Source organism: Remersonia thermophila, chromosome 3 (assembly GCF_042764415.1).
Source record: "Remersonia thermophila strain ATCC 22073 chromosome 3, whole genome shotgun sequence".
Classification (NCBI taxonomy): Eukaryota; Fungi; Ascomycota; class Sordariomycetes; order Sordariales; family Chaetomiaceae; genus Remersonia; species Remersonia thermophila.
In genome coordinates, this window is record NC_092219.1 from 2,152,210 (window position 1) to 2,166,123 (window position 13,914).

Below are 13,914 nucleotides of genomic sequence, written 5' to 3' on the forward strand. Positions count from 1 at the left end.
AATTATTTCTCGAGGTTCGTGGTGGAAGGTTAGCGCTAGGTAGCAAAATCCATGTCGATGATGGGCAGTCTGCCGGTTGAGGTTGTGAAAGAGCCTTGGACCGCTTCAACATATTGAACCAGGCGCAGACCCAGGACGCACACCCCTGTGTGATGAACAACCATCCTCGTCGGATACGAAACGTGTTCCTCATTGCAGCAACCTCATGATCGTTCATGACTCATTCATCATAGCCCCGACAATGCCTAGATGCTAAACAGGAGACCCTCTAGTAAACCGCATGCAACCCCCTCTTCCCTCTCCCCTCCAACGCTCCAGTCGATCTATCCTTCTATCCTGCCTCTCTCTACTTCTACCGGATAACCATGTGCTCTGTCCCCTTCCCCCTCTCCTCGGCTCCGTCCCTGTTTCAAGTTCCGTAAATGTTCTACGACCAGATCTGGCCGGCCAGTCATAAACTATACGGCGGCGGTGGCGGCAGCAGCGTGCGCTGCGATCCGGCACCGGCACCGTCCGCCGACGTCGGCGCACCGCCACCATCACCACCACCACCAGCAGCTGCTGCAGCCGCTGAAGACCCCATCCACATGGCCGCCTTGGCCATCATCCTGGGGAAGTATTGCTGGATGAAGCACTCGCTGTTGTTCTGTTAGCTCGTCTTGCCGTCTTTTCTCTGGCGAGCCGGGAAGGGCGGAGGAAAAAGAAAAAAAACAAAAAAGAGAAACAAAAGGGGAGAGAAGAGAGAACTCACGTGTAATAAGAATGCTCCGACCCGTGCGGCCCGACCAGGTTGTGCGCCAGCTCGTGCGCCAGCACCACCCACCACCAGACCGCCGCCTCGACCCTCTTGCCGTCCTCCAGCCTCTGGGCCCCCCGCGGCTGCGGATCGTACAGCTGCTCCCAGAACCTCAGGTTGCAAAAGACGCTCCCCTGGCTGTTGAACGCGATGGTGCCGCCCTCGTCGTCGTAAAAGATGTGCACCGCCTTCTCGCTGAGCCCGTACACCCCGGCCACGTCCCTCAGCACCCCCTCGAACCTGGCGATGACGTCCACCCGCCCCGCGACCCACGCGTTCCGATCGTGCGCGGCCCGCCCGGGCTGGAGCAGGTCGCGCGCGACAAAGACGCGCATACCGCGCGGCGCCTCGGCGAGGAAGGCAATGTTTTGCGCCGGGGTGTTGTCGCAGTAGGTGGACTGCTCGGTGACGTGGGTTTGTTGAGGGGCCGAGAAGAGGTGGGACGAGCCGTGCGGGCGGGTCGCGCGGATGGCGTTGAGGAGGTTTTGCTGGATGGCTGCGGGCGAGGTGATCTTACCGCCGTCGCCGCCGCCGCTGCCGGTGTAGCTGGACTCGGTGGGCTTGGATACGGTGCCGGGGTTGGCTGTGGACTCGGAGGACTGCGGGAGGAACTTGTTGATCTCGTCCCGGGACGCCTTGGAGCTGTCATTGTCGGTTTCGAAGCCGAGGTGTCGGGAGATGGTTGAGAAGAGACCACCGCCTCCTCCCCACCTCGGAGGCTGAGGCGCCGGCGCCGGGGCGGCTGCCTCGGGGGAGTCATCAAAGGCGCCTGGCATGCGGGTGCGCGAGCGCTGGACCGGCGTGGCAGGGGACTCCTCGGGGCGGTGATTCTGCTGATGTAGTTGTTGCTGTTGCTGCTGCTGTTGCTGCTGAGCCGCCCACTCCTTCTCCCGCTCGCGGATCCGGGCCTGTTCAGCCTCGAGGGCCTTCCTCCGCTCCTCCTCGGCGAGCCTCGCCTCGGCCTCCTTCGCCCGCAGGATACGGTCGACGTTGTAGCCCCGAGCACGCAGCTCAAGCAGGTCGAGCTTGAGGAACGGCTCGAAAAAGAAGTAGGCGTGCTGGTTCGGACGGGCCAGGAGGAGCCGGCAGATGGCCTGCCCCACCTGGTACATGTCGGGCGCCTTGTTCCCCTCGGCCGCCACAAACAGGGTCCATCCGGTGGACGTTTTGCCGCTGGCGGCCGACTGCTTTTCCATGTGCGACTTGGCGTGCCCCTGCAGCGACCGGCGGAGCGTCACCGACGACACAGCCGTCACCTGCAGGTTCTTCTCGAGCCAGCGTATGTCGTGCTTCACGGCATCGCGCTTGTCCTTGGAGTACTCATGCAAGAAAAGCTTGGAGCGCTCCAGGACGTGCTTGCGCAGCCGTTTGGCGATTTCTTGGTTCGACAGCGGCGTGCCGACGCGGAGCTCCTGCTTCACCTGGCTGCCTAGCATCTGGGACCCAAGCGCCTGGTAAAACGACTCGAGCTGATCGTCCTCGGGCGCGCACAGGAGCGTTTCCTTGAACAGCCGGTACGCGATGTAGTCGTCGAGGATGACGATCTCGTCAGGTCTGGCGAGCTGGTATTGCTTGACGGGCGGCTCGTCGTCGAGCGAGTCCGCGTCCTTGCTCTTCGCAGGCGAGGCCAGCTCCCGGAACCCCAGCAGCCACGGCGACGTGCGCATCTTGGCGAGGAGCTGCTTGTCGCTCTTGAGCGTCGCAAAGTCTTCCCTCAGCCTCTTGAGAAGATCAATGTACTTGTCGGGGCTCTGCAGGGTGTCCAACACCCGGGCCGGCTCGGTGCACGCCATCCAGGCGACCTCGTGCTGCGTAGGCTCGCTCTTGGCCCCGCATTTGAACAGGAAGGTGTTGGCGTCCGGCCCAAAGTCAACAAAGTCAAAGATGTCCTTGTACGCCGACGAGCTCCCGAGGTAGCAGTGAGGCGGCCGGACGTAGATCAAGGTCGTCTCCCGCTTCTCGCCACCTCCCCGTTGCCCCCGCCTCTCCACCGGGACGATCGGCGCATCGCGAAGCCTAACAAGCTTCGTGTGATCCAGATCCCCGATCCGTGTCGCAAAGTACTGAAACAGGGTGATGGCCATGGCGCGGTCCTTGGGCGGATTCGCAACGAGCCGCTCGACACAGCCGGCAATGGGAGGGTCGCGCGCGACGCCAAACTTTGCAGCGTCCTGGTGCAGGTCTTTGCGGAGGATGCTATACCCGAGAACGGCAGCGTGCACGTTCGTGTAGCACGCAGATGGACGCACCAGCTGTCCTTCCTTGCCCCCTTCGATCGGGAGGATGCACTTGTCACATGCCGACAGGTCGAACGCCCCATACCCGTTGATGTGGTGGTTTCCGATAAAGTACTGCATGGCAATCGCCCGGGCCTTGCTGTCAGACGAGGCCATCATGTCGACGAGGAGCGGCACCGGCGGGAAGGGTCGCAGGCCAAGGCTGGAGAGGAACCGTCCCTCGGCGCTGTTGGATCTGAAGCTGCCCGGTGGTCCCGGCCACTGGATGATGGGAAGTCCCAGCGCCCGGTGCGAGTCCTTGGGCTCGTAGAGCTCCGATACCTTGTACCGTTTCACAGTGCCCTTGGTGGACTCTAGCCCCGGAGGACCAGCCTCGGCGGTGCAGAGCGGTGACTCCCGGAACTTCTTCATGTCGGCGGCGGGTATGTCGTCCTTCACCGACGCAAGGTACTTGATCAGCTCAATGTTGCTCCACCTCGCACCCCCGTCCGCGGCCGAGGGCGTCAAAAGGCGGGCGTGGATGGTTTCCAGATCCACCGTCTTGCGAACGCCCAGGGCAGACAGGAACTTTTCCTTGAGGTTGGAGCACCCCTCCAAGGTGGGCAGGTCGTCGAACAGCCTGACGGTCGGAAAAAACGACTCTGCTGGCTTCTTCATGCCCGCCTTGGTCGGCATCACGGCGATGTTCTGCAGCGCCGAGATGACCGACGACTTGGCGCCTTGGCTCAGGTTGTCCCAATTCTTGGAGAGGACGGTGAGAACCTGATGGGCGAACTTGTCCGACTTGGTCAAATTCTGCTCGGGAGGACCCCTCGGCCCCGACTCGATGAGATGCCTAAGCCATGGGACGACGCCAAGAGGCTCCCACCCCAGCGCCTGCAGCCGGTTCTCTGGGATGGTGGCCGTGAAGGCGATGGGAAGGGTGGTGGGGGGGATCGGGAGCGAGGGAGGGATCTTGTTGTTCAGGTAGTTTTTGATGGAGCCCAGCGCGATGATTCCGCCCGAGCTGCCGTTTTCACCATCGGTGACGGTGGCAACGGCGACGTCCAGAAGCCGCTGGATATCTGCGTGGCACGTCTCGCCGTCAAAAGCGCTCTTGGTAATCCACTGCAGGAAGTGGCCAAGCTGCTGCTTGTCAAGCGCCTTCGCGGAGAGCTCCTTGCAGATATCCTCGACCGTGATGTCCTCTATCAAGCCGAACTCGATCAGGCGCTGCATGAAGGGATCTTCCTTCATCTCGTTGAGAACCACCGGGATCCCGCCAACGAACTTGGCGATCTCATCGGACGAGGTGCGAACCTTGGAGCTGAGCAGCACGCCCCGTGAGGAAAACACCTCGATGGCCGCGTGCCTGTAGGCTGTCCAGAACGCTTCCTCGACGATCTGGGAGACCTGGGCGCTGGGCGTCGAGTCGCCGAAGCTAAACGTCTTGAGGATGTGCAGGGCATCCGGAACGCACTTCCTGACATCCTCCAACGAGGGTGCCGTGCTCTTTCGGTCCTTGGACGGGGACATCATGGTGAGCTTTTGGTTCAGGGTGGCCATCTCATCGATGAAGACGAGGCGCGACAGGATGCCCGCCGCCCGCAGCATCTCCATGTTCCAGGTGCGCACCCAGCGGGCGTTCAGGTCGATGGCCTCGCGCTCGACGGTGGGGATGACAGACGGCGCCGACAGGTGCAGGCCGGCACCCGTTGTCTGCGTGGTGGGGAAGCCGATGAAGATGCGACCGCCAGGCTTCTTGCTCGGGAGCACCGAGGCAAACACATCGGCGATTTTGGAAGCCTGCTTTGATGACGCCTCTTCGGAAGCGACCGTCTCGTCGTACGATGCCGTTAGGATGGCGATTTTGGTCGTCTTGGGAGGCGGCTTCTTGGTCGCCCGTTCGAGCTCGGCAGCAAAGGACGAGGAGACACGGGTCCCGATCTGTGCCGAGGTGATGCCGAGGAAGATGACCGAGGTCGACTTGGCGGTGAGGTCCTCGAGGATGGCGTCCTGGACGGCCTGCTCCTCTTTGTGTGCTTTCGGCTTCGGCCCCAAGGTAAGCCGCGAGAAGAGACTCTTAAGCCCGGACAACTCGGGAGCGTAGGACTCGTTGGACCTGGCGGCTGAGGATGCGGTCTGGGGTTTCCAGCCGATGACGCTCATGAAGGTGGCGTCGATCTGGGTCCTTGACCGCTCGACCGTCAAGACCTTCATGAGGCCCTCCTTGGTCTGGGTGTCGATGTCGCGCGGGATGGCCAAGGGGAGGCTGGGCGACGACTTTTTCTGCAGCGCCAGCACCTTCCAGTCGTCGATCCAAAACTCGATGCTCTGCAGGGCCACAAAGGTCAAGCTGGTCGCGAGGAACTGGCTCACGGAGAGCAGGTTGGGGAGAGGCGTGGTCGTATTCCTGTACTCTAGCACAAAGGTCGTGTCCGGTGTCCTCTGATCAGGAGGGAGCGTAACCTTCTTCGTGAAGAGGGCGTTGCCCTTCCAATAAAACGCCATGGCCTCGTCGCCGGAGCTGACAAAGGGCTCCTCGCAGTCGGCAAAGACGCTGTAGAAGCCGACGCCGAAGGCGCCGATCTTGGTCTCGTCCGGGTTTCCTTCGGCGATCTTCTTCAGGCGGGCCCAGTCCGTTTTGGAGAAGGGCTGGCCGTTGTTCTGAACCACGAGGCGCCTCAACGTGTGGTGGCAGATGACGTGCCTCAGGATATCGGAGTCGCTGGTGGTGGCCGGCAGGGGGACCTGGGTCGAGGGTAACGTCTCCCACCTGACGCGGACCGTTGTTGCCTGGGCATCGGCGGCGTTCTGGATCAGTTCGCGCAGCGTCGTCCACTCTCCCGAGTACCGCGCGAGAACCTTGTCGATGAGAGCCCGGGTGTCGACTGTGACCGCTTCTTCGTCTTCGCCGTTCATGGCGGCGGCTCGGAGCCGCGCGTAATCCATGGTGGTGGTAGTTTGGGCACCTCAGGCCCGAGGTTCAATGTTTTACAGATCGGGGGAAGAAAGGAGTTGGGAGGTTGTCGGTCGGGTCTCTTGTAAAGTCAGGTCGGTCGAGACGAATGTGCTGCGGTGTCGCTGAGCGGGGGAGCAACGGAAAGAAACAGAGGAAAAGGAAACGGACAAAGACGGAAATTATTGCGAAAACCGAAAAACGAAGAGCATTTCTGGTCTCCCCACGCCCAGGCAAACAAACGAACAGAGGGAAAAGCGAAACGTGGACCCGTTGAGTTGAGTGTTTCGGAATGATCAAAGGCGAGGAGGGGATGTTGAAGCGCAGCGTCGGCCTGAACCCTGAGGGTTAAGTTAGGTGACTGCGAGGTGACGTTAGCGCTGGTTGAACCCGAGGCAGCGGCACAGCCTCGCAAGCGTCGGCCCAGGAACAAGCCAATCAACATGCGATGTTGCGTGTCCAGCTGATGCCAAGATCACAAGGCTGAGGGATGAGATTCATCCCTCAACGTCAATGTGACCTCATGCGGCGAGGCACACACGATGGATGGTTCTCGCACATGCTGCATGTAATGGAATAGAAGCAAATGGCCCATTATTGGAAATCGATTCGCATGTAGTTTGATACACACTTGTGTCCCTGACGAACTAACTCTCATCTCTCCCGCGATGCCTCGTTTTGCTCCTGCTCCTGCTCCTGCTCCGCCGTCGCCTGTCGTGATGCCTGGGTCTCTCAGCCCTATCCTTGTTTCTGTCCCCATCCGGGCTTCGGCCCCGACTATGGCTCCTGGGATCTTTTCTGTAGCCCCGGTCTCGGCCTCGACTCCGGCTACGGCTCCGGTAGCGCGCTTCATCGTGTCGCCTCTCATGCCTGCTGCGCCCGTGCTCTGGGCTGCGGCTCCTCCTCCTCCTGCTGCGGTGACTGCTCCGCTCCTCATCGGCCCGGTCCCGGCCGTCCCGTCTCCGCGACTCGCTCCGGCTGCGGTCGCGATGCCTGTCCCGGTCTCTGGATCTGCTCCGGTGCCTCTTCCTGTGTCGTTGATCTGAGTCCCGATGCCTCCTCTCCTCTCTGGGTTCACGGCGTCGAGCATCGCCAGCATGCGCATCTTTCGAGTCTTTGTCTTCGGCTTCGCGCGTCGGCATCTTGGACCCTTCGACCGCCACGGCGTTGGCGCCTGTCGCATCGCGAGGCTTGACCGGCAGACCGAGAGCCCGCGCCATCGCATCCTCCTCGGCTTCCTTGATCTTCTGAAGCTCCTCTCGTCGCTGCCGGGCGGCTTTCTCTTCCTCGGTCTCGTCTGCACCTGCAGCCGTCGGGTCTGCCTTGGCGTACCAGTGGAGATCGCGGCCTTTGGCCCAGCGCCCGACGGGAGCCTTTATGCTGTGTCCCAAATAATTTTGGCGGTACTCGGATGTGGCGACGTCGTCCCAGCTGAAGTTGACGCCGCCGCGCGAGCCCTGCTTGCGGACGGTCGCAAGCAGGTCCATGTTGAATGTGAAGTATCGGTGGTCGTAAGCAGCGAGAAGATGAAGGACTTATCGCATTACTATCGCGGCGGGTTGGTTCAGATGGATTCGGACGCGGAGATGGCGGCGCAGCGATGCGGGTGACGGCGGTTTTCGATGTTGCAAGTTTGATGGATGGTTGCCGGGTTCCTGGTTTCGTCGAAGCTGAGGAAGTAGGGTGGGCGCCTCCCTGCACGCTGATAACGTTATCGGAGCGCCAAGCCAACAAAAGGCCCACCACGCCTCCTCCACACAGCGGGCCGCGCCCTTGCAGCAGCTCAACCTCACCTTGATCCACGTTGATGGAACCGTTTCTCCTTTGGCTCGGCATCATATGCTCCCCATTGCGCCCGGGATCACAACCTTGACATTCGCTCCGACCGACCAGCAGTTTCAGTTCGCGCTGAGACAACCCTCGCCGCCTTCAACCACCTCTCTCGCCATCCCTTGACCCCAGCTCCAGCATCCACCATGACCCAAGATCCAGCTCCCTACAGCGGTCCGCCGCTGGACGAGATCCAGTGGCGCGCGCCACCCGATTTCGAAATGGGCATTCACAGCAACAGCGTGCTGTTCTACTTTGCGCAGTCGCCCTTCTTTGACCGCACTTCCAACAACGAGGTGCTCTTCCAGCAAGGCCTCAACAACCCCAACATGACCCCCTACCTGGCCACGCGCGAACTGTTCGAGGGCCGCCTCAAGACCATGTCGGGGCTTGAGTTCATCGTCGCCCAGGAGCCCGCCGAGACGGGTCCTGGCGCGGGAACGGGGGTCTGGGTAATCAACAAGCAGACCCGTAGGAAGCGGCAAGGCGAACCGGACGAGATCATTGTTCACGCCACGTACTTTGTTGTCGGGGAGAACATCTACATGGCCCCGAGCCTGGCTGACATCATCAGCACCCGGATTGTGCGTCCCGCCCCAATGGAGGCTCCCCACCCCCCCCCAAAATACATGTTCCTTCATTCCGGCTGACCTTCTCCGTACAGGCCAGCATCTCGTCCTCCGTCGCCAAGATTCTCCCCACCGCCGCCGCCGTCCAGACCTGGTCCCCCGCCCTCGGCCGGGTCTACCAAACCCCAAGCGCCGGCACCAGCAAGCCCCAGCCATCCGAAGGCGCTACCTCCGGTCCCTCCGCCGCCACAACTACCACGACCACCATCACCTCCTCCGGAACAACCACCACCGGTCCGAGCTCCCGCCTCCTCGACGAAGCCCTCGCCCTCCACATGCAGTTCGGCAACCACCACCTCGACGTCAACCCCATCACCGGCCGGCCGGGGGATTTCCAACTGTCCTCCACAGGCCGGCAGCCTGTCAACCTCTCGGCCGCGAACGCCAAGAAGGCGACGCTGCCGGCGTTGCCTGCGCTGAATACCAAATTGGCTACGGAGAGCCCGGTTTCGGGAAGCGGAGCGAAGCCGACGGGGAAGGAGACAAAGTCCCCCAAGACGCCAGGAGGGAGTAGCGCGAAGGTGAAGAAGAGAAAGGGGAGCAAGGCTGCAGTGACACCGCAGTGAGGGAGAGTTCAATGAAGCACGATATGGGGGAGATTGGGTCGATGATGCTGGATTTTATTCATTTGGAATGTCACACACACGGGGGGTTAGGCGGGCATGGGCGGCGTTTGTGGTCGCTTTTCTGTTGAAGTAAATACCTAGCCAAGCGCTATAGATGATACCCTGGGATTCTTGTACAGACAATACAGTACAAAGTACACGCTCGGTGGTGTGCATATGCCGTAGTATCCTAGCTGATGGGATTCTCATTTCATTTCCATGCGTGCTAGCTTTGTGCTTCAACATGTCCATGTCCCCGAGTCGTGCCCCGCGGTTGGGATCTGCTGCCTGATCCAGGTTAGTCGTCTGCTCAAGAATATGAGTGGATCAAGAGAGATCGAGAGTATGGGAATGCCGCTTCAGGAAAAGAACAATGTAGGTGAATGTTTTATAATCATCGTAAGATCATAAACAGCCTCTTGCGAGAATTCATCATGGCAGGCGACTTGGGGGTAAAGATATGACAGAACAGAGAGAAGAGCATACCTCTCGCTGGCTCACAACTCACGGTCGCCGTGCCGCGTCGTCAACTAACCCACTGCTTTCTTGAGTATTATGTTATGCATGATCGCCGTGCCTGCCGCCTCGTAAGAGTTAGTCCTCCACGAATAAGATATCAATATGAAACTATATGGAGTCCGAGGATAGCCCTTCAGGAAAAGAACAATGTAGGTGAATGGTTTATAATCATGAAAAGATCATAAACAGCCTCTTGCGAGAATTCATCATACTGGGCAAATCGATAGACCAGGAGGGAAAAAAAAAAAAAAAAAAAAAAACAAGACATACCTCTTGGTCAAATGCCGCCTCGTCCGACTTTTCGTCACTCAACAACCCATCCTTTGCCCATGACCCTCTTCTGCTTGATCTTCCTCATCGGGAGCGGCCACCCCAGCCCGCCACCCGTCTCTGCCCTCAAATACGGCACCACCCAAACCTCCCTCGTCTTGCCGTCATCGGAGCCCTGCACCTCTTTGATGGGCTTGCCGTACGTAATAAGCGGCGTGCCCTTGGCGATGTTCGCCAGCTGGGAGCCCGTCAGGTCCGTGAGGGCGTGCATGCGCGTCTTGGGCTTCTTCACAACCTCCTCCCCGTTCTCTCCCGCGGTCGGGAGAACGTTACCCGCGCGCTGCAGGTGCGCATACACAACGTACTCCGGGCACTCATCCACGCTGAGGTGAGCGAGCGGCGACGACGGGTGGATGTACACCAGCTTGTCGGCTGGGTCAGCGGTGTGAGGGTTGTCGGCTTCGAGGGGGATGAGCGGGATGTAAGGGACGTCGATGGCGCGGCGCGGTTTGCGGTACATCTCGGGCGGGTTCGGGGCTTTGTCGGCGCGGATGGCAACTTGGTCGACGAAGCCCGCGGCAACCATCTGCTTGAGGGCCTGGATTTGTTGTGGCGACGGCCGCGGGAGCTTCTCGGGGAGCTTGAAGTTGGCGAAGCCTGGCATGTTGGTCCTGACCAGGTTCGCGAGCTGCTGCTGAAGCTGCATGACCTCCTTAAGCACCTTGTACCTGACGAAATGGCTCTCGCACCATTCCTCTGTCGGCTCGTGGGCGAACTCGCCAACGACCTGGAGGATCTTCATGGCGTCTGACTTGTCGTCGAGCGAGCAGAAGTTGCGATGAACCGTATTGTAGGCCTTTCGTATCCTCGCCCGCTTGTCCTCGGCGATGACGTCCGCGTTGGTGCGGAACTCCTCCGTCTGCTCGACCGCTGCCGGGATGGCCTGGTTCTCGGAGACGAAGATCTCGCCGGCAGACAGGCCTGCGATCATGGCGATGGTGTACGGCAGGCAGTCGTGGAGATGCCCCACGAGCAGAATTCGCGAGAATCGAGGCGCCAGGGGGAAGATGGACATGCTCACGCCGACGGGTGTGATTCCGCCGCTTGGGGAGATGGCCCCCAAGTACTGGAGCAGCTTCTCGGCTTTGACGATGCTCTGGCGGTCCGGAGGCGTGGGGAACGGGAAGTTGACCACATGCTGAAGGTTCATGGACTTCAGCTGCAGCACCACTCCTTCGATGGGCATCCGCAAAAGTTCTGGGGGCGAGAACTCGGGGAAGTCTCTTTCGTACACGGCGGACGAATACAGCCTCCAACAGTGGCCCGGGCCGGTACGACCAGCACGACCGGCTCTTTGCTTTGCGCTTGCCTTGCTGATCCAGTCGATCTCGAAGCTCTGGACGCCGCTGACCGCGTCGTATTTGCGCTCTTTTGACCTCCCGCAGTCGAAGACATAGCGGATGCCAGGGATGGTCAAACTCGTTTCCGCAACGTTGGTGGCGAGAATAACCAACCGCGAGCCCTCCGGAGGCGGTTCAAACACCTTCATCTGCTCTTTTGTCGGAAGCAAAGAGTACAGGGGCAAGATGTGCATCTTGCGGGGTCCGGTGCCCATCTCCTCATCTTCGAGCTCGAACTCCTTCTCCTCCTCCTCCTCGTCAGTTGCGAAATCAACCTCGTCGTCTTGGTCGTAGACGTGCCGGTCGTCCGCCTCGCCAAAGTCGATATCCTCCACCTCCATGGGCGCCTCGCTCCCGGAAAGGCGGACTTTGGGACCCTCAGCTGAGGTTATCCCGCCGAAAGCAGCTTTCAGCTTCTTGCTGAGCCGGGAGATTTCTCCTTGACCTGTCAGGAACACCAGCATGCCTCCTGGCGGCAGCTTGCGATGCCCACGGCAGATCTTTCGGAACGCGTCTTCGACGTAGTCGTGTCGCGTCTTCTTGGCAAAGTGAATTGTCACCTCGTGCTGGCGACCCTCCACTTCGATGACTCGCGGAGGCGTTTTGAAGAGCCTCGTGTTCTGGGCAAACTCCTCGACTCTCAAAGTCGCCGACATGATGATGATCTTCAGGGGCTTGATGGACGGGTCTTCGTTCATCAGCTCCGCCCTGAGTTTCACCACTCGGCTGAGGATGGCTATGAGAATGTCGGTATTGACGCTGCGCTCGTGGGCTTCGTCAATGATGATCGCCGAGTACTTGCGGAGGGCGAAGTCCTGTGCGACCTCCCGAAGGAGGACACCATCCGTCATGAACTTGATGGCCGTTTTTGGATCCACGTTGCTTTCGAACCGGATCTGGTAGGCCACCACGTGGGAATAATCGCCCAGCTCCTGAGCCACGCGCTTTGACATGCTAACGGCTGCCACTCGTCTTGGTTGTGTCACGCCGATCATGCCGGGTGTCGGACCGTCTGGGGCGCCGTAGCCGGCCTCGAACAGGAACTGCGGGATCTGCGTGGTCTTTCCCGAACCCGTCGCACCGCAAACCACCACCACATCGTTGTTGTGGATGGCTTCCATGATCTTCTGTTCCTCGGCACATACGGGCAGTTGGTAACGGGCCTCCTGAATCTCAGGGGACCTTGTCACCGCCACGGCGAAGGCTTTCCGTTCAACGTTGGTACCAGGCTGTAGCTCGACCGGAAGCGGGTCTTCCTCGAGCGGCCGTGGTTTGAAGTTTGCTGGCTTCGGTATATCCAGCGCCATCGGGTCAACGGGCTTGTATCCTAACGCCTCATTGCGCTGTTGATGTGCCCAGGCCTTGAAAGCCGATGACCGTTGTTTCCGCCTCTCGGCCTCGTCGTCATCTTCTGACATGGCATCTCCGTCTGAGCTCTCGATATCGTCATCAGAGCCGCTTTCGCTGCCGTCTTCGTCTCCGCTGTCTTCGCTTCCCTCGCCACTGGAGCTGCTGGCATCAAAACCATCTCCCGCGTCTTTTTCTGACAGGCCCTCGTTCGCCGAACTGAAGCCATTCCATTCATCGGATTCGGACTCCTCCAGGGCGGCGGGTGCCAAGACGGGATGTTTGGTCTTCACGCCTCCCCGCTTTTGGCGTTTTGCGAGGATTGGACGGCCAGACTCGTCGGTTTCAAGCGGCCGTTTCAGACCGGAACCAACGGCAACGACAACAGGAGGTTTGGACTCGGGCGCCGGGGTCTGTTGAGGCTTTTCGGGGGCGGGTGCTGCCTGCTGGGCTTCGGCATGAGCACCCTCGCCGTCCTCAGAGTCGCTTGACTCTTCCTCGTCGTCCTGAGCCTCCACCTTCGGAATCTCTGCAACTTTCCGCCGTTCGTAGAGAAGGCTTGCGTCTGCCTTGTCCAGGGGCAGGCCGGCATTTTGCTCTCTCAGAGCGCGACGCAAGGCTTCCTTCTTCGTCTCCTTTGTCTGGCCAAGAGACTTGGCGCTAGCGAAGAGGCTCGTGTCGATCTTGTTGGCGGCGAGTTTGGCGAGCAGCTCCCGGTTCTCATCCTTCTTCAGCTTGTTCTCGATGTACTTTTCGAGACGTTTGGCTTTCTTGCTGGTGACCTTGACGCCCTGGGGCCTCAATTCCTGGCGAAGCTGGGCCTTCTTCTTCTCCGCCTCGGTCTTCTCGGCCTGGGGGATCTCGAGGACATTGCTGTCTGGGTTGGCCTCGTAAGTTGCGCCTTCTTGGGCCCGCAGCCGGTCGAGGACCCTGCGCTTGCGCTGGCGCGGAACAAACTTCTTGGCCGGCATCTTGCAGGTGGCCAGGCGCGTGATCGCAGCGATGGCGTCCGAGAAGGGGTGAGATTTAACCCCGGAAGCGAGCGTACCTCGGGGCTGGCCGAGTGCGCGAAGCGATCTAATTCGACATCAATTCAAATGAGAGAACGAGTTTGTTTTGTGATGCCTGCAGAGATTCACCCAGGACGCGTCCAACCTTCGAGTTGACGCACCGACTCGCTGGATCGTCCCATCGTGTTTGGAGGTTGGAGCTTTGCAGAAGCATTGAGGAAATTGAAATCTTGTCCGCCTGGCAGAATTCAGGAGGGTACCCACACCGTGCTTAGGCTGTGTGCATACTGTCATTGCACTGACAATCCTCAACAACACAGGGCAAGGCCTAAT

At 60.1% G+C, this 13,914-nt stretch overlaps 4 protein-coding genes across 4 annotated transcripts; 1 reads left to right on the forward strand and 3 right to left on the reverse strand.

The window, feature by feature from the left end:
• Positions 1 to 451: 451 nt before the first annotated feature.
• On the reverse strand, positions 452 to 5,964 carry VTJ83DRAFT_3419 (uncharacterized protein; the record flags this gene model as incomplete). Its single annotated transcript, XM_071009795.1, has 2 exons — positions 452 to 638; positions 752 to 5,964. 2 exons carry the CDS (start codon positions 5,962 to 5,964, stop codon positions 452 to 454), a joined length of 5,400 nt encoding a protein of 1,799 aa, XP_070867297.1.
• Positions 5,965 to 6,618: 654 nt separating this feature from the next.
• On the reverse strand, positions 6,619 to 7,458 carry VTJ83DRAFT_3420 (uncharacterized protein; the record flags this gene model as incomplete). Its single annotated transcript, XM_071009797.1, has 1 exon — positions 6,619 to 7,458. The coding sequence occupies one exon, from the start codon at positions 7,456 to 7,458 to the stop codon at positions 6,619 to 6,621; it is 840 nt and encodes a 279-aa protein (XP_070867298.1).
• Positions 7,459 to 7,947: 489 nt separating this feature from the next.
• VTJ83DRAFT_3421 (uncharacterized protein) lies at positions 7,948 to 8,996 on the forward strand (the record flags this gene model as incomplete). Its single annotated transcript, XM_071009798.1, has 2 exons — positions 7,948 to 8,385; positions 8,466 to 8,996. The coding sequence occupies 2 exons, from the start codon at positions 7,948 to 7,950 to the stop codon at positions 8,994 to 8,996; spliced, it is 969 nt and encodes a 322-aa protein (XP_070867299.1).
• Positions 8,997 to 9,274: 278 nt separating this feature from the next.
• Positions 9,275 to 13,542, reverse strand: VTJ83DRAFT_3422 (uncharacterized protein; the record flags this gene model as incomplete). Its single annotated transcript, XM_071009799.1, has 3 exons — positions 9,275 to 9,323; positions 9,522 to 9,527; positions 9,959 to 13,542. The coding sequence occupies 3 exons, from the start codon at positions 13,540 to 13,542 to the stop codon at positions 9,275 to 9,277; spliced, it is 3,639 nt and encodes a 1,212-aa protein (XP_070867300.1).
• Positions 13,543 to 13,914: the final 372 nt, after the last annotated feature.